This window comes from Tursiops truncatus, chromosome 20 (assembly GCF_011762595.2).
Source record: "Tursiops truncatus isolate mTurTru1 chromosome 20, mTurTru1.mat.Y, whole genome shotgun sequence".
Classification (NCBI taxonomy): Eukaryota; Metazoa; Chordata; class Mammalia; order Artiodactyla; family Delphinidae; genus Tursiops; species Tursiops truncatus.
In genome coordinates, this window is record NC_047053.1 from 1,372,749 (window position 1) to 1,395,616 (window position 22,868).

The 22,868-nt window shown below is 62.7% G+C and overlaps 2 protein-coding genes across 13 annotated transcripts in view; one reads left to right on the forward strand and one right to left on the reverse strand.

Annotated features, from left to right (window-relative positions):
* Positions 1-22,868, forward strand: part of SLC5A10 (solute carrier family 5 member 10) — a 67,691-nt gene that overhangs the window by 26,882 nt on the left and 17,941 nt on the right. For all 11 annotated transcript variants that reach the window (XM_073798136.1, XM_073798141.1, XM_073798140.1 and 8 more), the window contains one exon: positions 1,760-1,895. In XM_073798136.1, coding sequence (XP_073654237.1) covers positions 1,760-1,895 — 136 coding nt within the window. The remainder of the gene's footprint in view (positions 1-1,759; positions 1,896-22,868) is intronic.
* Positions 1-22,868, reverse strand: part of FAM83G (family with sequence similarity 83 member G) — a 29,497-nt gene that overhangs the window by 3,945 nt on the left and 2,684 nt on the right. Inside the window, exons 2-4 of one of the 2 annotated variants that reach the window (XM_033846600.2) lie at positions 11,191-11,358; positions 4,258-4,382; positions 2,355-3,597 (exon numbers count right to left, since the gene is read on the reverse strand). In XM_033846600.2, coding sequence (XP_033702491.1) covers positions 2,355-3,597; positions 4,258-4,382; positions 11,191-11,358 — 1,536 coding nt within the window. The remainder of the gene's footprint in view (positions 1-2,354; positions 3,598-4,257; positions 4,383-11,190; positions 11,359-22,868) is intronic. The other variant, XM_033846601.2, reaches the window with a different exon arrangement.

Consider the following 22,868-nt stretch of genomic DNA (forward strand, 5'->3'; position numbering starts at 1 on the left):
CCACTGGACTGCCAGGGAAGTCCCAGAGTTCTATTTTTAGACGCGGTCCAGCCAACATCCAAGTGCTATTCAGCCTCTGTGGGACTGCGCTCCACAGTAAGTGCGAGTGAGCACACCTCCAAGGGCATGCCTTCGCTTCTGGACCTTGAGGTGAATATGACAAACTGCTCAGAAGCCTAAATCTTGAGGGATAATCACCTCTGATCCAGAGCTCCTTTACAGGAGTACGATTTTCATCTCATTTTCTCTGAGACACTTAGATGGGCCTCTGAAGAAACACACGACAGTTTCTCTTAAGGACCCTAAACACAAATGAGCACTAAGGGGCCTCTGAGATGGACACACGCAATTTTGGGCCTTTACAAAAACCACTTTTGTGAAAGTGGAGGGAGTTCGAGTACAGTGGTGGAAACAGGTTCCTCCTAAAACAAAGGCTGTTTCCACTCCTACGCCTGACATGATGAGTCTGCATTTGTTCCGTTGGATGTTAACTGTTCCCTAGGCGTCAGACATTAGATCGAGCATGGCCCACTAGGTCCACGACTATTAAGTACTGACTATCTTCAGCCAGGTAAGACCTTGGGAAAAGATGGAAAAGACCACACAGAGAAAGCATCTGGGGTCCTCTGATGGAGAACAGGCTACAAGCCACTATTTCCCAGAATGCCCTGGAGCCCCTTTGCTTTGATGTAAACCCAGGTTATTTTCTCCCGTTGATGAAAAGGTGCTGGAGGATGAGCCGGGGAGGGTGGAGTCTCCCAATGGACACCAAGGAATATTCTAGTGGATTCAGTGGGCTGCACCCTGAGAGCTTTGAAAATGACCCCATCCCTGCCTGATCTACCAGAGAAAAATCTGTTTCAGAGCTTGCCCTGCCCTGGCACCCTGGAATTAATGCTTCACCAAGAGCTGTGTCTAGAGGGAGATGCTAGGAGCTACCTGTCAAACCTGCGTGTTTGGAAAATAACTTAAAATCACAAAGAATTCCTACTTCTGGATTGCAGGAGGTGATTTAAACTGCAGAACACCGAAGGAAAAATACTTGTATTTCAAAGTTATAGACTGCACAACTCTGTGAACATACTAAAAACCATGGAGGTGTACACTTTATGTGGCTGAACTGTGTGTGAATCACGTCTCAGTAAAGCTGTTTAAAGTCCCACATTCTTTTTTTGGTGTCAGAACTGGGAGGGATCTCAGATGCCATCAGTTCCAACTACCCCCCTCCCATTCTGCAGATCTGGAAGCAGAGGCCCAGGCAGGAGCTGCCTGAGGCTACATGAAGAGTTGCCCTCATGCTGCAGCTTCTAGCTCCTTCCATTACTGAAACGCAAGCTTCCCTAAACCCAGGTCCTAAAGCCCCAGACCTCTGCCAGGGACACGACACAGTTGGAACCAGCGTCTGCTCTTGGCACGTGCATGAGCCTGCCAGCCTCTCGTGAGGGTGCAGGAGGTGGGGGGGTGTCCCTGATAACCTACCCACCCAGGGTCTTCTCCCGCCCTGACAACTGCCAGGGTGACGGGCTGCTCAGGACCAACACCTTCCCTCCTCGACAGCTAGGGAGACTGAGTCCCCGGAGAGAACCTTGGCCCCAGGTGCTCAGACAACTGGCAGGGATGCTGTTGGGTGTTAGGGTGGGCGCGGTTGTCTCAGGCCGGTCTCGGGCTAGTGGGACAGCACCTATCTCACACACTCCCTGAGGCCCACGGGCGAGAAATCCCGAGGAGGCTGGGGCTCACTGCCTCCCCCTGCCCCCAGGTCATCGTGCAGCGCTCACTGTCCGCCAGGGACCTGAACCACGCCAAGGGGGGCTCCATCCTGGCCAGCTACCTCAAGATGCTGCCCATGGGCCTGATCATCATGCCGGGCATGATCAGCCGTGTGCTGTTCCCAGGTAGGACGGGCCCTGGGGGCTGGGCTGGCTGCAGGGTGCAGAGGTCACCAGGAGGAGAGGTCAAGGACAGAGGCAAGGTGTTTCCCGGCCTGGGGGAGCGGGGAGGGGAGTAGTCCCCAGGGCCACAGTCAAAGGGATCGACACGGAGATGGCTTGACATAAGGTCCGGGCAAAGACTACCTACTGCTGTGTGATCTCAGGGTGTGAAGGAACATCTCTGTGCCGCCGCCATCTCCTCATCCACAAACTAGGGAGCAGACCACCCACATAACACCACACCCCTGAAACCTCTGGGTGTGTTGTGTGTTTCCTTTCGGATCCTGGTAGCTGGCTCAGGTTGCCTTTATGGGATGCTGGGTAATGACCTGGGGAGGCGGCTGCCCAGCAGACGGCACCTTTGGGTGCTCACGCGTGGGGGAGGGGCTCCCAGGACCCCGGTGCGCAGGGGCCCCGACCCACCTGTGCCTCCTTGTCTGCCAGGTGTGGGGCCTGCATCCTCAGAGCGCCTGCCTCTTCTCTCTCCTGACCCTGGGCCCACGAGGAGCCACCCAGGGGTCCACCAAAGGTCCCACGGGTCATGTGGGGAGTGCACAGACGTTGGCGGGGGGGCTGGGCTGACCCGTTGGCCACCTGCTCTGAGTGGCAGCTCCGGAGGGCGGCCGAGCGCTCCATCACCTCAGAACACTCATCTGACACAGATGAGGAGACCACCGAGGGCCGCTCGGGGCCAGGGCCACGGCCAGAGCTGCCTGAGAGGCTGTCCTGGTCACTGAGGGTCACGTAGTCGTCGTCGTCTTCCTCCTCCTCTCCCTCCAGCCCATTGGGGACCACCGGCCCCCCGCCGTCGGGGTCATCCTGGGTCATAGACAGCTGGTACTGAAGCGGGGCATGGCCTGGGCCTGCCGTCCTGGGGAGCCCGTGGTCCGTCCGGTTGTGGGCTGCCTGCCCCTCTGGGGTTGCCGGGGCCCAGCCAACACCGCCGCCCTCCTGGGCAAGCAGGTCTGCCACCGGGACTGTGCGGGGCTTGGCCACAGGAGGCCGTGGCTCGGTGTCCCCCTGGGGGCGGCTGTTCTCGGCTGGGACCGCGTCCTGGGGGGATCTGGGCTGGGGGGCGGGGCTGGAGTCCTGGCTCTGCCTCCACAGCTGGGTCCTGGCCTGGGATGTGTCCTGGATCTTGATGCGGTTCATCTGGCTGGGCTGGGGGTTCCAGATGTTGGGGTCGATGATGTTGATGTAGCCTAGGATGTCGCTGCCGGGTTCCGGGTCCGGCTCCACCCACGTGGGCAGGTATTCAAACATGTTGGCCCGTTCCAGGTTGAGCAGCCCCGGGTGGATGGGCAGGGGCGGCTCGGGGAGGTCTCCCGGCAGCTCGGCTAGGGCCGTGCCCCGCACCCCCAGGGTCCTGGAGGCCTCCCGCTGCTCGGAGGACAACTTGGCGATCTCGTCAGCACTCTTGGCCTTGACCAGCGCGTACTTGGGGTTGACAAGCTTCTTGGCCATGGTGCCCGAGGGCACCTGCGGGACCACAGAGTGCAGCACGACGGGCTCGGGCTCGGGCTCCTTCTCCATGGGGATGTCCTTGAGGCTGACGCCGTGTGATGTGAGGTACAGCTCCTGGAACTGCCGGTCGAATATCTCCACCACCTGGCCCGACAGCACGGAGATCACGTTCCTGTCTGTCCTTGCAGCCGACCATGTGAAGCTGCAACAAAGGGCGGCAGCCTGGTCAGGCGCAGGGCCCAGGGCCCGGGAAGAGGGAGCAGCCCCCAGCCCCCCACCCCCATGCACGCACAGGCCAGCGTCCATCAGACCGTGGCCACAGAAGGGATTAAAGAGAAGCGAGCAGGGGCAGAGGACAGGGCCCGACGGGGCCCGAGCCCCAGCGTCAGGCCCAGTGTGGGACCTCAGGCAGCGCCTGTGTGGCAAGCTCCTTGCGGGTGTGCAGCCTGGACAGTGACTTGTGCCCACCCCGTGTGGCCGTGGATGGCCCCTGCCTTGCTGCCCCCTGCGTGGCAGGGCTGGCAGAGCTAGACCGCACCGTCCTCATCCGGGCCCCTCCCTGAGAGCAGCTCTCCAAGTGACCGCCCTGTGGGCCTGGGAGGACGCAGCCGGCCTGGCCCACAGCCCACCTCTGGCTGCTGACACCTCGAGGCAGGAACAACAGTCTCACGGCTAAAAGCGTCGCTCTGCCTGCTTCCGAGACGGGTGGGCAGCGTGCAGGCATGCCCAGCCCCACTCACACCTCAGCAGTCTGGGGACCAGTGAACTGGAATAACCGGGGTGTCACAAGGCAGGATTAAGGGCAGAAACCAGCTGGGAACTAGAGCCGCCCCTCCCCTGGTCCCCAGAAAGCCAGAGTCACCTGTAGGAGCCGCAGATGGCCCGGTCTCCATCCACGAACATGAACTTCTGGGCCAGGGCACCCTTGAACTTGGTGGCCGACCGCGTGAAGAATTCGGTCCCTCCGCTGCTCCGCACCCTGAGATTCTGTGTTGGGAGACAGGGGGCAGAGTTACACGACCCAGCACTGACCACCCTGCCTGGGCTCAGGGAGGGATTCGGGGGATCGCCGACGGGCCTGGGGAAAGGGGCGGTGCATGTGGGGACGCGCCGAGGTGGGTAGGGGTGGGAGGAGGGCAGGGGCTGGAGATGAAGGGCTGCAGGATGGTCTCGGTGTGGCCTGAAGGGGTCCACAGGGCAGCCCAGCCGGACAGGCCCCGTGTGCGGGCCAGCCTGGAGAATGCTGCTGCAGGGTCCCGAGCAGGAGGGGGATGCAGACACATTTCAGGAAGGTCCCCCTGATGGCTGGGGGGCTGTGCAGCTCGGGAAGGGGAGGGGCTGCCCTGAGGGAATCTAGGTCTTGCACTTGGGCAGATCAGTGGCCTTGCCAGGACGGGTGACCAGCCGGGCCTCGCCCCCGGTCTCCCCCGCACCGCTGTTTCTCTGTCCCCCTAAGCCCTGCGCACTGTGGGCAGGGATGCCGGCAAACTCCCCTACTTCCCCGTGGGCCAGACCCCTGCCTGGGACCCAGGGGCAGCTCAGGGAATGGCCACATCCCTCCTCCCTGTGCTGGCGCCGTCGGCTCAGGAGCAGGCTAGAAAGGCCCTGAGAAACCATGGCAGGGGAGCCGAGAGCCGGGGTGGGGGGGGGGTCTCCCAGGCGTCATACGCACACCCAGCATGGCCCGTGTCAAGGCTGGGCCCCTCCTGCCTTTCTCTGGGCATCAGGGCTCTCCCTCTGCGCAAGCCTGTGGGTGTGTGTGGGCCAGGGGCTGGCTCCCCTTTCATCAGGAGAGCTGCTCGTTCCAAGGGAGGGGCAGGTGGGAAAAGCCTGTGGTGGAGGGACCCCAGCATGGGCGGGGCAAGCCTGGCTGACCCCCAAGAGTCAAGGGGACGGCTGAGGGCACCCCAACGTAGACCTCAGGGCAGGAAGCAGACTTGGGCTCGGGGGTGCAAGCATCGCCCAGGCAGTGTGTTAGAAATGCAGGCTCGCAGCTGCCCCAGGTTCGACTCGGGGGGACTGGGGTCAGGAATTCCGTTTTTAACATAAGCCCCAGTGATCTGACGCATGCCCAGGACAGAAACCCCTTGTAGGCCCCGGTGACGGGAGCCTCAGTCCCTTCAGAGGGGTCTGTGCCTGCGGGGGGTGCTGGTCTGTTACATCTTCTGCGACATCCCCTAACCCTGACCCTCACCCACTCACCGGCCCCAGCTTATTAACTCGTTCACTGACCCCTGCCGAGGTCCCCAGCGCAGACACTGACATGACTGTGACACAGATCCCTCGTTGGAGGAGAGGGGGAAGCAGATAAGTAACGACCCCAGCTGTGGGGCGCCTCCCGGGAAGGCTGGCGTCTGGGCTGACGTGTGAAAGACAAGGAAGAGCGGGCCGGGTGGGAAGAGGACGCAGCACCCCAGACCCAGGACTACAAAGGCCTGATTCAGACATGGGAGGATTTTGGGGGAGGGGGGCGGGCAAAGGAGCCAGCAGAGCGGGCCCAGACAGATGCCGAGGAAAGACCCTACGGCCGCTGAGGGGCCTGGTGGGGCCCGGGGGCAGTAGGGAGCCACAGAGGGCTTAGAGCAGGGAGTGAGGGGTCAGAGCCGTCCAGTTCCGGCGTCCAGCGGGGAATGTGCATGAAACACACAGGGAGCAGAGGAAGAGGACAGGAGGGGCTTCTGCACCTGAGGGATGTGAGTCTGGGCAGGGGCAGAGGGGAGAAAAGAGAGAACTGGAGGCCATCTCCGCTCCAGCCCACAGCCCTCGGTGCTCCTGCGCCTGTCCCGCCTGTGACAGGTCCCGGACCTTTCCGCCGGGGCAGCCTCAGGGCAGTACCCACAGAGGGTGAGGGGCAGGTCCCATGGATGCCCGCCTGGCCGTGGGGCCCGGCCCAGAAGGCAGATACGCCTCTGCTCCCAGGCTGGCTCCCCTGCCCGCCCTTCCCCCGGCTGCCTGTCTGCACACAGCCTGCACAGCAGGAAGCTGGCTGCGGCCCAGGGCAATTAGTGTCTGTGACTGTACTGAACGCGCAGCACGCTTGGGGGCCGGAAGCCTGAGCAGAGATCCTGGGAGGCCTTCCCCTGTCACCTGTGCCCAACGGCAGCCCAGCTCTGCAGCTTCTGTTTATTCCTGGGTGACACCGCCCCGTGGGGCCTGGCCCAGATGAGGTAATGTCTCAGGAGCCAGGGCTCGGGCGAGCAGAGTTGGAGGATCCCACAAAGCCGCATTGTCTCTGAGCCTGGAACGCCCCTAGCAGAGCACGTGGCAGGCAGGGGGAGGACGAGTGGGGTGCCCTGGGCGAGTCCCCAGACACTCTGGAGCCTCATTTCCTCACATGTGAGGGCCGCAGTGATCGCCCCTGAGGGGACGTCCGGGGAGGATGGCAGAGCTGCATCTGCCCCAAGCATGTACAGGGCAGGCCGTGCTGGGCACGAGGGCGGGGTTAGCCTCAGCACCACACCCCACACCTCCACGGGGCCTCCTGTGCTCACACGGGGCTGGTGGGAGCCGGGGGGACAAGCCCAGGCTCCTACTGGAGCAGGTGGGTCGCTCTCGAGCTCTGGTCAAACAAGGCTCCAGTCCTGGCGCAAACGAACGCAACCTGGCCTCCTCACGCCTCGGGGTTCTCGTCTGTGAAATGGGCCTGCCCACCCCCGGCTTCAGGGCTGCTGTGAAGACTCAGTGCATCAGGGGAGGGGCCGGGAAGGGGCCCAGCACTCAGTGGCTGCTCCCTAAACTAGAGGGGACGAGGGGGCTGTGCCGTGCAGTGGGACGGGGGTGTGATCCCTGCCTCTCGGGGGGCTGGTGGGGGACCAGTGAGGGACCGACACTGAGGACAGGAGAACATCTGGAATGGTGTGGACTCAGGCCCAGGGAGGCCAGGCTTGTCGGCCGTATGCAATGGCCAGGCGGCTCGGGGAGAGGAGTGACCTGCCCCAGGGCCTCCCAGTGGGCAGGGTCCGGCCCCTTGGGACTGAGGACAGCCCGCAGCTGCACCCTGGCGGCCCTTTCACCCTCCAGGGGTCTGCTCGCACCTTCTGGGCCGGAGGGGGAGTGGGGAGGCCCAGAGACCATCCTGAGCAGGCCTGAGGGGTGACAGCAAGATCAGGCCAAGTCAGGGACAGAGAGCCATGTCTCCGTGTGCCAGCCAACCTCTGCTCTCTTCTAAAGGGCCTGTTTCACTCTCTGTAATGGGGTAGGGAGACCAATACTCACCCTGGCCTCCCCCGGGCTGTTGTGAAGCTGAGATGGGAAGCAGCCTTGGGGGCAGGGGGCAGGGCAGGGCTTGGGGGCTCCTGGCTCTCCCCCTGGGCCAGGCCGCTTGGCTCTGTGACGTTCTGGGCCAGGTGGTTCTCTGTTAGCGGCTGTCCTGTGCATTGTAGGCCGTCGAACAGCATCCCTGGCCGCCACCCACCAGATGCCACGGCCATTAAAAACACCTCTGGACGTTGCCAAACGTTGAGAGGCAGTGCCCTGAGTCCATTCCAGAGCCAGGCCAGGCTCAGAGAAGGCAGGTCGGGAGAGGAGGAGGCCCGGGCACCAGATCGGAGCCAGTGCTGGCCTGTCTAGCGTGAGCCGGAACCCTCACCCAGCGCCTTCCCGTGACCACACTGCCTGGGGATTCTTTGTTCATCAGAAATGGGTCCAGCCTTCGCCCAAGTGGCTGCTGGTTTTTCCAGTTCAGCTACACAAAGCAGACTAGCTTTTCGGATCAGCCAGGCATCTCACAGCTCCGGTCCCGTGCTAGGCTGTGAGCCTCGAGGCCTGCCTCCCACCGGCCCTGGGCATCACCCCCAGGTGTGGCCTGCCCCGGGCCCTGCGATGAGAGGGTTGGGTCGTCTTCTCAAGGCCCGTTCCCACGTGTAGTATGGGCACTCGTTCCCATGTTCCCTGCCTGGGGGAGTCGGGGCCCAGCTGAGCCGGCGGGTGGGGACGCTCGGGACAGCTGGGAACCTCGCGTCAGGGAGGTTCTGTCCTCCCGCCTCACCTGGAAACTGGGAGGGGACCCAAGCGATACTGCAGCTGTTTCCAGAATGTGTTGTGTGAGCTCAGGGGTTCAGGCTGGGGGGCTGCCCGGAGGGGGAGACTGGGGGGGGTCCCCAGCCAGACCACTGCTCAGAGAGGGAAGGGAAGCCCCCTGGCACTCAGACCAGAGCTGGGGGTTCACGGGAGGGGCCGCAGCTGCCCCACCCGCAGATAGGAAGGGAGTTCGTGACCGAGTGCCCTGCCCCCACGTGGCCTCCTTGACTCTTCACGGCAGCCCTGCCGAATAAATGACGATATTCCCATTTTTCAGACAAGAAGGCTGAGGCCCAGAACCTCAGTGTCTCTGCCTAAGGTTACAGTGCAGGGGCAGAGCTGGGGCCGAGGCCTGGCTCCTAGCGCCCAGCACCCCCTTGGTCACAAGTGTGACCCCACCAGGCACAACCTACACCCTGGGCCCACATGACCTGAAGGCAGGTCGCTGCAGAGCTGGGCAGGGGCAGCGGACGCCGAGGGTGGGGCCAGGGATTACCAGCAAAGGAAGTGCTCCCGAGACAGGTCTGGGCCCAGCCTGCCTGCAGGCAGGGAGGCAGGCTCTAGACAAGGTGACACTTGGCCAGGACTGGGCCCACAGGAGCCTCTGGCCACCTGCCCAGGCTGGGAGTGGGCGGGCTCGGAGGCGAGAATGAGGTGGCCAGGGTCACACATTCCTTCCCAAGAAGACGCCTGGCCGTCCCACAGCATCCGGCTCCTGGGCACGTCACCCTGCGGACCTGCCACCTTCCCCAGAGCAGGGAGGTGGCGAGAAGGGCAGGCTGGGCCAGAGACCCCCTCCGTGCCCCGAGCTGTGGCCTCATCTCAAGCCCTCCGCCCTCCGCCCTCCGCCCAGGGCCGGCGTTTATAACTCCTGTTACTGCTGCAACCGTGTGCCTCTCCTTAGCTCAGAGCACTTTTACAGCCACTGTCTCCTCTGCTTTCATCCTCAAACAACCTGGTGAGGCGTCCTTGTGGTCACAAAGCCCTGGAGGCTCAGAGAGGTAGGCCCGGCGTCGGGGTTGGCAGCCAGGAAGCCTGTGCGGGCAGCACCAGAGCGGCCCCGCTGTTAGATGCGGCCTCAGCCAGGGCACTGGGCACCAAGGGTGTGTGGCCGCGTCTGTGCCAGCTTCCCATCACTGGCCTTTAGGTTCAGCCCCGACTTGGTGGAATGCCTCAGGGCAAGGCACAGGCTCCCTCAGGCCTCGGTTTTCCTGGTCTGGAAACCTGGTCTGGATGGCCTGCCCCTCTTGCCCCCCTTCCCGGGAGCTCCAGACCCTCCCAGGAGCCTGGCATCTAGGGTTTCCCCACTAAGAAGAGGCCTCTGGGGCGGCCACGCAGGGTTTGGATCCCCGCTCAGCACAGACAAGCCCCCTCCCTGCCTCTTTGTCCGCATGCGGGGGGATGCCTGAGGGCAGAGGGACGCGAGGTGTGCAGGGTCCCCACTGGGCGTGGGGCAGGGGCTCAGGGGGAGTGGGCCCGTCAGCCTCTTCCTGAGCACGGCAGAGGGCTGGAGGGAGAGCCCTGAGTTTCTGTGATCTGCTGCCCGCACGGCTGAGGCCCCTGCAGTCACCTTTGAAAAGACGCCTCTTCCACACTCCGGGCCTCCCGGCCTGAGCCGTCTCCCCCGGGAGCTGGCTCTCGGTGCTAGTTACACGGCAGGCAGGGCAGCACAGCGGGTGAGCACAGGGCTGGGGTCAACCCACCAGAGAGGCCACATAAACATGTCCCAACAGCCAGAGACTCGCAGCCCAGAGAGCTCACACCCACTGGAAGGGTCTCAGCTGGGCTGGGCATCACTTGACAACGCCGACAACTGACAGGCCCGGGAGCCCAGCCCCTTGTTAATCAACCAGCCTGGCTGGCCCCCACCCCCCTTATCCTTCGCTTACTAACGTTAAGTGACACCTCTGATCTGTAAAGTGGGACAGCTGCCTCCTCCCACCGGCTGCCGTGAGGGTACCTAAGTTAACCATGTCACGTGCCTGGGACGGGAGCTGTGGAAGTATTAGCTGTCGTTACGCATACTGATCTGTGCTCCGGGGCGCGAGCTGCACACAGTAGGTAGCAAGCAATGGCTGGGCGGAAGGAGGGCTCCCTCCACTCCCAAGCAAGGCACCAGATGCCAGGGTGTCTGAGCAGAAGAGCCCAGTCACACGGGTCATCAGCCCCTCTGTTGGACCAGTGAGATCCCGGAGTCCAGAGAGGGGAGGTGACGTGCTCTAGGACACACAGCAAAGCAATGCTGAGAACCCAGGCCCGACCTGACAACTCCACCTCTGTCCCCAGTGTCCCTCCCTGGAAGGCCTTTTCTAGTCTGCTCACTCCTCAAGTCCATTTCAACTCTGCAGCCACCAAAGAAGCCCTCCCTGAACTCAGCCCAAGGGAGCTTCCTCTGTTGGAGCCGGATCCTAAAGCCCGTGCGTGGACATTTTACAGAAACAGATTTTGGTTTAAAACCAAGAAAGGACTTCTTGGGAGTTGGAGCTGTCCAGCTGGGGCCTGCTGCCAGAGCCAGGGGGGTGAGCACCCTGTCACTGGAGGTGAGCAAAGACAGAACCACTGCGGCACGGGCTGCTCGGAAACACCTGTGAGGGAGCACCTCACGTGGGCTTCAGCACCTGGTCACAGGCAGTGTCCTGTCCCCTGATACTGAAGCAGAGGCCACGTGACCACTCGGTGGGCGGCTCTAGGACACTGAACTCTAGGTTCCCGGATCCGGACCGACAAGGCAGTGCTCCAAGTGTTTGTGAACCGACTGAATGAGGAGCCGGCTCACCTTGAGGTGCCCCAGGTGCATGCGGGCCCGCTCACACATGTGCAGGAAGTACTTGACGTTACTCTCGTCCACGATGATGTACACGGCCACCTTCCTCTTGAAGCTGGCATCCAGCAGATCCTTGAAGATGTCCACATCGGTGAACATGTCCATGACCACAGCGATCACCTGTGAGCAGGAGGGGAGACCGGGGCCGTCAGGGCACGCGGCCGGGGAGACAGGTGCCTCACCAGGACGCCTGGCCCTCCCGCGCCCACCACCCTCTTGGTGCCCACCCTGGCCCTGCTCCCTGCAGCCTCGGGCCTGGGAAGCGCCGGCTCTCCTGGCCCTGAAGCTGCAGGCGTAGGATCTACGCTCAGGGTACGAGATGCCCAGTGGGTGGCGCAGGCTGCACTCTCCGGGGGCAGGGAATGGAGAGGGGCACGGTTCGCGGGCTGCTGTTTCCGTAACACAAGACCGCAGAAAACAAAACCCAGGCGAGGAATGCGTAGGGGAAGCTGCAGCAGGAGCGCGGGAGGAGTGGGAAGGGTGCGTGTCCTGAGATTTGAGCGCCTGCCCCCACCCCCAGCCCCCGGGCGGCCCTCGCCTCTGCCGGGGCTCAGGGCTTGTCCAGGCGCCCTGTTTCTATTCCTGGGTTGCATTCCCGAGCCGGGCAGGCCGCACCATGCCCTCCGCCTGCTACCCCAGGATGCTGAGATGGAGCAGATGTGTCCAGGGCAGGGAGGAAGGTAGAAGCTGGGGCCGCCCACCGAGGTCACCCTGGGTCCCTGGACAGGCTCCCTCGCTGCCACCTCTCCTTCTGGTTTGGACACACCCCAGACCACTACATGTGCTCTTCTTGTCATCTGACCACACCTGGGCCACAACGGCTGCCCTCAGCCTGTGGATTGGCTCAGGGTGGGGCCCCAGAGATCAGAGTACATCTACCCCAGCCCAGCCCAGCCACTGCCCAGCACGGGTGGTGATATGCCCGGGCCTGGCAGGCAAGGGCCCTGGCCTGAGCCAAGGCACGAGGAGGGAAGGGGCACACGTAGCCCAAGGCCAGGGGGCGTGGTAGCCAGCGGGCTCAGTGGCCGGCAGGCCCTGGCCCTCAGTCTCGCTTCTCCCCTCCCCTCCCCGTCCCACTGGGCAGCAAAGGGGAACACAGCAGACCAGGGCCCAATGCTGCTGACCCGAACAGACGTCCAGCCCTCCCACCCGCCAGAGCCGGCGCCAGGGCCCCATCCTGGGTCTGAGAACCCCCTAGAGGAGCCCTACCCAGAGAGGCGGGTAGGGGTCATGCGCTGGGCCACAAAGCAAGCTGGGGACAGTCAGGCTAGAACCCACCCAGGCCCGCCAGGGGGCCAGGGTTACCCCCACCCCTGCTAGGAGTGTGACCTGGCGGGTGGCCTGGGGCTTGCCAGGGACGTGCCTACACACTCCCGTGAGCTCACCCAGCTGGCCCCTGCAGGCCCCTCTGGGCTCCCCCTGGGCCCCGGGCCCCTGTTGACGCTCGTCACACACCTGGCACCAAAGCCGGTACTTCTGGGGGCTCCTCCCTGCCCTGCCCTCCACGGACGGGGTCTCTGTGTGACCCTGAGCGACACCTAGCTTTTCCAGGCCCAACTTTCTCACGTGGGACCAGCCAGGACTCCCCGGTGCTGAGGCCCAGGGTCTTCTCTGACCCCTGGGGAAAAATAGCTCGCTGTCTGAGTCTCTGAGGGATGTTTCAGGCAGGGCAGGGGGAGCAGGTATAGTCTGTGCAGGGCCTGCAGTGGCACAGGGGCCGCAGGGAGGTGGACGGCAGCACCGGCGGCGGGGGGCGGTATGCTCTCTGACCCCAAATCGGCCGGGTCTTGAGAGGAAGTGAGCTCCATGTCCCAGGACGTGTGCAAAGGCCAGAGCTTGCTTGAGGGGGTGGACGAGAGGACAGGTGAGACACGGTATCAGAGCTGGTGGGCTCACAACGCCCTTGGGCTCCACCGGTCGAGGGTGATGGGACCCCGAGGTGGGGGAGGGGTGACAGCAGGGACCCTCTTGTCTGGACCTCACAGGCCTACAGCCACTCCAGCCCTCCCGCAGGCCACAGCCTCACGTGCCAGCCTGGAGACGGCTCGGCCGACACAATTCTCCTGGGAGCAGGCCCGGTTCCAGGCTCTGCCCACCGTGGCAGACGGGGACTTGCCCTGGGCCCGGGCTGGGGGACGTGCCCCAGCGAGACCCGCCCCATGTGAGCCTTCCCTGCGGCGCCCAGGCAGGCAGGGTGCCCAGCCCAGGCCGCCTGCTGTCGGGCTGGGACTGCCGGGGCCTGCCCCCCACAGTGGAGCCCCACAGGGTCGCAGGCATTGGGCTCGGTGCTGAGGGTCAAAGGAGGGCTTGTACAGGTGCCAGCTGAGCTGGGGCAGGAGGGGGCTTGGTGCTCCCAGGGGGGCCCCCGCGACTTGTCCACGGGGGCCACAGGGTCTCTCAGAGGCCTCGAGCCCTGCGTGCCCGTCCCCAGGGCCAGAGACTCCAGACTAGAACCCAGGGCCCTGCGTCCGGCCCGCAGAGCTTCCGCCTGACAACCGCTACCGCGTCCAGTCCAGACTAGAACCCAGGCCCTGCGCCCTGCCCACAGAGCTTCCGCCTGACAACCGCTACCGCGTCCAGTCCAGACTAGAACCCAGGGCCCTGCGCCCGGCCCGCAGAGCCTTGCGCCTGACAACCGCTACCGCGTCCAGTCCCAGGGCCCTGCGCCCTGCCCACAGAGCCTTGCGCCTGACAACCGCTACTGCGTCGAGTCCTAAAAACGCCGCGAGGCACCGGTTATTACTCCCATTTTACAGACGAGGAAACTGAGGCACGGAGGGATTCACTCCCTTGCCTAATTACCTGTTTGGGTGGCCCGGCTCACCCGTGGCTCCGCAAGGTCCTCAAAGACAGCGCCCCACCCTGGCCCGGCACGCGGCCCGGCCTAAGGCGGCCTCGGGAGTGCTTGTCAACTCAGAATGTGCCAGATGGCTGGGCCTGGGGGAAGCCACAGCCCCTCCTAGACCCTCACTTTCCCCATCTGCCAAATGGGGTGTCCGCCTGGCCCACTCCTGTGTTCTGTCCAGCTCACACATCCGCGGCTTGAGCACAGACACTAGTCCTGCCCGGAGGACAACGCCAGCCCACACGTATCCCGCGGAGGCCCCGGGCAAGGCCAGGGCCAAGACTGCGGGAAAGACGGCAGGGAGGCTGGCATCTGGGGATGTCCCCACTCCACGTGGGTCAGGAGACCGCAGCGGGCACGAGGCGGGCAGCCCGAGGCTCGCCCGTGTGAGCGCCCGGACCATGTGCCCGCTTCCCAGGGGCGGGACGGCAGGCAGGTGTGTGTCCCGAACTCCAGGCCCGGCGTCGCGGCACCAGCCCCCCAGCCCGGTTCCCAAGGGAAGGAGGGAGTCCAGTGGTCCCTGTGCGTGCCTGACGTGAAAGCCCTCTCAGAGGTGCAGCCACAGAACCAGGAGGGGCCACACGGCCACCACAACCCTCCTGGTTCTAACCGCACAGATTAGCAGGGTGGTGGGGCTGTGGGAGGGCGGCCGTGCCGGGAGGGGCCGACAGCGCGGGGCCGGGTGGCGCCAGAGCAGAGGGGCCCAGGCAGGGACTGGCATCGGCACTGAGCTCGACGTGCCTCAGACCCGAGGCCCTCCCCGTGTGTCTCTTGGGGGTGTGCTCAAAACGTGACCCTCCAGCGGCGCCCACACCTCCCTTTCCCTTCCCCACCCCCCCACCAACAGCTCCGCGGCCTCTCCACCCTGCCTCCCGCGTGGGTCCCGAACCCCCGCCTCGCTCTGTGCAGCCGGGGCTGCTCTGCGGCCTCCTTGCGTCCTCCCACCCATCCTCCCACTGATGGTTCCAGAATCCCCCAAATCTCCTTGGGATGGTGGACACCCCACCCCGTGAGAGACGCAGACGCTGGCCAGAGAGGGGAGGGGCCGGCCCCAGGTGACGGACAGTGAGGTGACGGACTCATGGTGATGCCCCGCCACGAGCACCTCCATCGCCCAGGTGCTTCCTGGGGGGTCCAGCGCACGGGGCAGCAACCCTCCACCTGTGGCTGCCGCCCCGGCAGACACAGCCTGAAGCCCTGTAACCTCCGCTGCTGGTGCTGGTGGAGGGGTCGGGGTGCCCCCATCCTCCCCGGGGCCCAGGCAAGGACGGAGCTGGAGCTCCGGGGTCCAGGCTGGGGTCTAGCTTTGGGTGAGCTGCATCCTCTCTGGGTCTCAGTTTCCTCATCTGTGAAATGGGGAGGAAGGTGGATGTGATACCCAAGGCTGTCCCTGCCAAGGGAGCCCTGAGTCTGTGTGTCCTGCCCGGGTGCCCCGCACAGCCTGTCTGGCTGTGTCTAGGGGTCTGGGAGAGGCAGTTCTGACCACCACGCCCCACCTCCCTCTGCACCACCAACCCGGGGCTCCCGCCTCGCCAGGCTGACACTCAGCCTGAGGCTCCCGGCGCCCCTACAGCCGCCTTAGAGGCACCGCTCCCCCATGACCACAGAATCCGTCTTGGAGCAGAGACATGCTCACAGGACCAGTGGGTAGAGCAGGGCTGGAGGACGAGGCGCAGGGGTGAGGTGGCCAGGGGTCTGCACGCAGCTGGAAGACCACTGGCCACGGGCCCAGCATCTGCAGCAGCATCTCTCCCCGGTGGCCCTGACCCCACAGGGGCTCTGACCCTACGGGCCCTCCCTACACACCCCACACCCCGCCGCAGCCGCACACACAGTCCTCCTGGCCGGGCGCCTCCCTCTCCTCCTCCAAGCCAGTAACTCCTTCCCGTCCTCCAAGCCCTGACTCAAATGCTGCCACGAGCAAGTGCCACGTCTGTGTTTCTGGAGAAACGGCAGTGACCCACCGAGTGGCACGCCGCCTCCCTGAGGCCCGGACCCTGAGACCCAGGTCGGCGCGGGCAGTTTCCCTCTGTACCTGTCCTGCCTGCCCCACCCTCCAAGGCCACGGAGATGCCTGCAGGAGGCCCAGAGGGAGCCGCAGACACACTGCACAGCAGGCAAGTCCCTGGCACTCACTGGGCCACTTTCACCACCTGGAAAAGCAGGAAGTGGGTCCGCATCTCTGGGTCTGTCTGACCCTAAGGCTCAGATGGACGCAGGACGGTGGCACCATGGGCTCCAGACTGTCCTCCTGGGAAGCCGCTCGGGCCCGGGAGCCGCGCTCAGCAGACGGCCACGGTGGCTCTCCTGCCTCCTCACTGACCCACAGTGCCCTCGGGGTGGACAGGCCGGGGGTCATGACCTCAGCGTCTCCTGCTTCCCTCTGTGCCAGCTGGAGGGCAGTGACGCACAGGAACACATAGGGCGTGCTGCACACTGTCCTAAGGTGGGGACAGTGCCTTCAAGACCTGGGATTCCACTTCCAGCCACGACGGAGTAACGGAGCCTACACTTACCCACCTGCCTTAGCAATAAACACCAGGCAGAACCTATGAAGCCATGGCCGACAGGCAACACAGCAAGTGCAATGACCCCTGGCAGAAGGGAGACGAGCGAGGTCAGCTGTAGGACCGCCCCAGCCACCTCCAGGCCACGGCCGAGTCCAGTGGGCTCCCTGAGTTGAGGAGACGAAGTCTGCTCAGAGCCTGGCAGCCAGAATTTTCAGGACAGAGGAGAGGAAAGGGCTGCACAGAGCGAAGGCCAGAGACCTGCAGGGAGCTGCCTCTTGAGGCTTCAGCTGGAGACCGAGGAGCACACGAACAGGAAGAAGCCACCGAGGCTGGGACAGGCCCGCTGGAAGGGAGCAGCTGGGTCCTGCTCACACAGGACCAGGAGTCATTTACGTCCCCACAGCCAGAGCGCAGGCCCCTCTGACACTCAGGGCACACAGGAGGATTCTCAGAAGGATACGACCTACCTGGTGGGCAAACAGGCCCTGGACCAGGGGCCAGTGAGCTTTTTCTATAAAGACCATATAGCAAATGTCTCAGGCTTTGCAGGCCACGTGTCTCTGACACACCTCTCAACTCTGAAAACAGCCACAGACAGCTAATAAACAAATGTATACATCTCCGTTCCATTATTTACAAAAGCAGGCATAGGCCAGATTTGGTCCATAATTTGCCGACTCCTACCCTGGACCAAATATGCTTTGGTCCCACCTAATAAAGCTTAACAGGGCTTCCCTGGTGGTGCAGTCATTGAGAGTCCGCCTGCCGATGCAGGGGACACGGGTTCGTGCCCCGGTCCGGGAAGATCCCACATGCTGGGGAGCGGCTGGGCCAGTGAGCCATGGCCGCTGAGCCTGTGCGTCCGGAGCCTGTGCTCCGCAACGGGAGAGGCCACAACAGTGAGAGGCCCATGTACCGCAAAAAGTAAAAAAAGCTTAACAGCAAGCCTCAAAAGTGTTACATTGTTTCCAAGAACCGCATCCCAGAGCAAAGCTCCAAAACGTTTAAAGGAAAAAACAAAACTCCCACAACATAAAATTTTCATCACGTCTGGTATCCAATCAAAAATTACCAGACACACAAAGAAACAGGAAAACAATGATCCACATGAGGAAAAAAGTCTACCAAAGTGGACCCAGAATGGATACAGATGTTAGAACTGGCAGACAAAGATGGGTAAACAGTTAACTGTATTCTGTATGTTCAAAAAGTTACTTAGAGACATGGAAGGTTTTTTAAAACAAACACCAAATTGAAACTCAAGAAGTGAAACAGTTCAGCATTGAAGATGACAAATACATTGGATGGGATTAATAGCAGATTAGACACTGCTTTTCTTCTTCTTTTTATAGCAGATTAGACACTGCTTTTAATTAATAGCAGATTAGACACTGCTTTTCTTCTTCAGAAGAAAAGATTAGTGAACCTGAAGACCTATCAGTAGAACACAGAGAAAAAAAGACTGAACAACCGAGACCAGAGCATCAGTGAACCTGGGTCAGCTTCACAGGTCTAGAGTATGTGTAACTGGAGTCTCAGGAGGTCCCGAGGCAGAGGGTGGGGGAGAGGGGACAGAAAAGCATTTGAAACAAATGGCCATAACATTTCCACATTTGATGGAAGCTATTCATCCCCAAGCCCAGGACGTTCGATGAATTCCAAGCAGAGGAGACGTGAAGAAACAGACCACGGCACATCATAATCACATCACTTAAAATCAGTGGCAAAGAGAAAATCTTAAAAGCAGCCAGAAGGGAAAAGATCATCGAATACTGAGGACCAAAGATAAGCAGATGTCTCAGAGTCAACACAAGCCGGAGGACACCGGAGCAACTAAACGGAGAAACAACCCAGAATTCCCTACCCAGTCCCAGAATTCCCTACCCAGCGAAAACAGCTTTCAACACCAAAGACGGAAATAAGGACTTCCTCAGGGACACGAATGCTGAGAGAATTTACACAGGCCGACCTGCACAGACAGAGGGGCTGAGGCCCCAGGGGCTGCACGTGCCCCCAGGGTGCAGCGAGGCTCAGGCTGCCCCTCGCTCACTGGGGTGTGCAGCGGAGACGGGGAGAGCACCCCTCCTGCCCCCAGCCCCCTCCTCCAGCAGCAGGGCTGGGCAGACCTGGCTGCTGTGCCTCAGTTTCCCACACTGAGACATGGCCCCACTCCCCACCCCACCCTGGTGCTCGCAGGACCTGAACGGCCTGGGGAGGAGGCCTCCTGGGTAGATGGGGAGGGAGTCTGTGTATGTGGTAACAATGCCGACCCAAGCCAGGACCAGCTTGCTAACGCTGGTACAGCTGTCCCTTCTCCCGGGGCGGTGGGGGGGGGGGGGGGCAGTCACCGTCCCAGAGCCACACAATCAGCTGGTGGCAGAGGCTTCCTGTTCCTGGGCTCCTCTCTTGGAGGGGGTTCTAGCTGTGACTCCACCCACCACCTCCCAGAGGCCATCCTGGTTCCTGAAACTAAGCCCTGGCCATCAGCACTCCCGGAGAGTCAGTGCCTGGGGCTCTGCCCCACCTTACGGGGCGGGTGGGGTCTGTGGCAAAGCACCTCCCTTCTCCTCAGTCAAGGGGGAGTTAGATTGGAAGACCTGTAGTCCCACCCCTCTGATGGTTATCAGCTCTGGCACCTTCCCTCTGCACTAAGACAGGAGCCTCATTAAGGCCAGTTAAAGGAGCTGCAGCGGCAAGGGGTCAAGAAGGGCAAGCGCGTCCCACCCAGCCCAGGGGCGAGTCTCTGGCCTTCCCCAGACACATCAGCCTCCTCACCACAGCTCAGGAATGCTGCAGAGACCAGAGGCTGCGGAGCATGGGGTCAGCTGACCAGGGCTGTGCCCGGCGGAGGAGACCAGAGGAGAAGCCCCTCCCGCTTCCTGCCAGCCCCCTGGGGCCTCGGAGTCCTCCAAGCTTCCGGGCGCAGGATCCAGCCCAGCCCACAGTCTCAGAGGATGGCACGAGCCAAGGATTTTCAAACTGGAAAATCGTAGAGTCACAAATTCGAAGATGTTTAAAAGCTCAGCTTCTCCAGGATCCAAGAGCAACGGATGCTGTGGGGTCACGGAGCACCCTACAGCCCCAGGGACCGGCCTGGAGAGGACTTGCCTGAGGTCACAGAGCCAGCCCGGCAGGGCAGAGGCTCCTGGGTCACTGGAGCCCCACGTGCTCTCTGCTGCGTTCTCCTGAGCCCCTGCTTGAACCCTCCAGGATGGGGGGCTCACCACTTCTCCAGCCAGACTGCTCCCAGAGGGGCCATGGATGGGGACAGAGGGAAGAGAACTGAATCCGTGCCAGACACCATGCTTTTTTTCCATGTCAATCTCGCCGCTACTTTGGGGCAGGTGTTGGCACTGAGGACAGGACGGAAGGTCAGAGAGGCGGAGTGGCTAACTTGGGCAACGTGGCCGGGGTCCTGTGATACGAGAAAGACTGTCTTCCCACCACTGCCTCACGTGGCATTTAATATGGGAAGGGCGTGAGCCTGGGGATCACCGGGGCCTCACGAAGAAGGCTGGTGCGGCCCACCGGCTGGGCCTGCCTGGACGTGGGGCGTGGTCCCAATAGGGCGCAGTCCTGCCCCCGCGCCGAGCATTCTCATGACTGTTACTGCCTTAATTAAGACAAGTGCCCGACCCCATTTTACAAATGAAGAATGTGAGGCCCAAGGTCATGCGGCAAGGGGCCGGGTGAACCAGGGGCCTCTGAGAGGACTGCCCGCCTCTGCTGGTCCAGGGGGAGGACCCTCGGCTGCAGGGCGAGCCTGCCGGACCAAGGAGACCAGGAGCTCAGTCTAGACCTGCCACCCAAGACTGGTGTGACCTTCAGCAGGCCCTGGCGCACTTTGAACCTTGGTATCATCATCTGTGATGTGAGTGTGACGACAGGCCCTGCCTCCCGGGGTCTTGGGAGGGAGGGCAGTGCCGGCCGGGGTGGGGCTACCGCCTGGGCGCCCCAGGAGCCTGGCGTGCACCCAGCCCAGAGGTGCCAGCCCTCCTTGCTGGCAGAGCCGCTTCTGACTCCCCAGACTCAATTAAGACGCAAACACCGCTGGTAGGAAGCCTTTGGAGAGGACGGGAGGCCGACCCCTGGGATTATGTTATCAGATGGTTCGCCACCTGGCAGGTGGGGCCCCGGGCTGGGAAGTGCTCCCCAGACCCACTGCATGAGGCTGCGTGGGCGCTGCCCCTCTGGGCTCCAGTGTGTCCCTGGGAACAGTCCACTGGGCCGCCCCTGGGGCCTCTCAGGGCGTCGAGGCTGTGCTGGTACCGCCTGCTTGGGGACAGCAAGAGCCCCCCTCCTGGTCCCAGGGGCCTTGGCCCCCCATGACCCTGTGCTCACCAGGCCTTGGTGTGGTCAGACTTCTGCCCCTGCCGGAGCCCAGAGTCTAGGAGCCTCGTGAAAATGCTTTTACTGCCCTGAGTCAAGCTGGGGGCCCGCAGCAAGGCTCCACGGCTCCCAAGAGGGGCAGGGCTCGAAACAACATCCAAGACGCTGCTTCTCCAGAGAAACGGGGGCTCACTGACCTCAGAGCTGGGCTCTGGGCCAGCTCCTCCAGGGACCGGCTCGGCGACAAGTTACCTGCCCTGTGTGAGCCCCTCTAAGCCTCAGTTTCCTCATCTGCACGGAAGGGACGATAGCTGACGCCATGGAGCTGGGAGGATCCAGGCAGGTAAAGTACCTGCTCAGCACCTGATGTGCAGCTGGGATTTCATAAGTGCCTCATTAAGTGCTTTTCTTCTCCTGGGGCCAAGCCGTGAGCCAGGACTGCAGTGTGGGAAGGCAGGGGCCTGACAGGAGAGACGTGGGGTCAGGCGGGCATTGTGGCACCTGCTTCCAGTCCCTTCCTGCTGTGTGGCCCTGGGCAAGAAGCTTAATGCCCCTGGCCTGGCAGGCACGAGCTCCAGGTTCTGGTCCAGCCTCCACCACTCACTCTCCTTCGTGCTCCCCCAGGTTCCTCACGCGCACACGACCCACCCCTGCCCCTGGGGTCCCTGGTGGAGGGGTCCTGGGGGGGGTGGAGCGGTGCTTAGCATCTCCTGGATGAACAGCTTGCTAGAGCATCTACCCCCTTTCTTGGCCGAGGCAGGCCCTCCCCAGTCCCAGCCCAACCCAGTCCAGCCTCACCCCTCTCTTGCAGAGGCTGCAGCAGCCTAGGCGTGATGCTACAGGCCCGGCCTCTGGTATGCAGTTGGAACCCCACGGCAGGTTTTTCCCTGGATAAATCACTGGCTCCCGGGGGCTGGGGGAGGGGCAAGCAGATGACCTTCCATCTCTGGGGCCTGCTCAGGGCCACCCAGCCGGTGGAGTCAGACCCTGGGCCCACTGGTCTTCGTCCCAGAGGAGTCCAGAAGGACAGGGCAGCAGGGTGTCAGAGCTGAAGGGATCCTTAAGAGGCGTCAATGCCTATACCCATTTTACAGATGGGATGACTGGGGCTCGTGACAGGTCACACAGCGGTGGAGGCAGAGTAGGGACCTGACCCCAGCACCCCTGGCTCCTGGCACTGTGGCCCATTAGTTCCAGTCTAATCTCCTGGGAAATGGGGGGACTCAGCGTTAGCCTTGACGGGAACACAGCCGCTCCCGGCGGGGATGGGCTGAATGTGTGCTGTGTCACTTCCCTGCCCCAGGGTCGGCCCGCTGTGCTGACGACAGGCCAGGCTGAGGAGGCAGTGGGCTGGGCCGCCCTGACTCAGCACCACCAGTTCCAGCCCAGGCGCCCTGGTGGGCAGGGGGCCAGCATCTTGTCCAGGCAGCTGGACAGCGGGATCCCCATCCCAGTGGGGGAGAGAGGCCACTGTCCCTGCATTGGTACTGGGGGTGAGAGGAGGATGCGGGGGCGAGGGGAAAAGAGGTGATTCACGGGGAGAGATAAGGTAGGGAGAGCTCCCGGCAGACAGGCGGGCAGCCCAGGCAAAACACCCTGTCAGCATCCATCAGCGTCACAGCCCGGCCCCTGGGAGCCTGGGAAGCGGCAGAGCAGGGGAGGTGGGAGGGTTGCAGGTAGCTTGGATGAGCTGCCCCTCCCTGCCCTGCCTCTCACTGCATCCTGCCAAGGCCAGGGCAGGACAGGCAGGGGACCTGTCCTGGAATCTGAGGACAACACAGGTCTGGTCCCTCCCCACTCCTCCACCCGAGAGCTAACCAGGTGGCCTTGGCAGGGGTTAACCAGTGCGGCCTCAGTTACTACATCTTAAAAATGGAACAGATGGCGCTACACGAGATTATATAGTGCCCGGCACTCAATAAACAGCACCTCCGGTTATCAGGGCA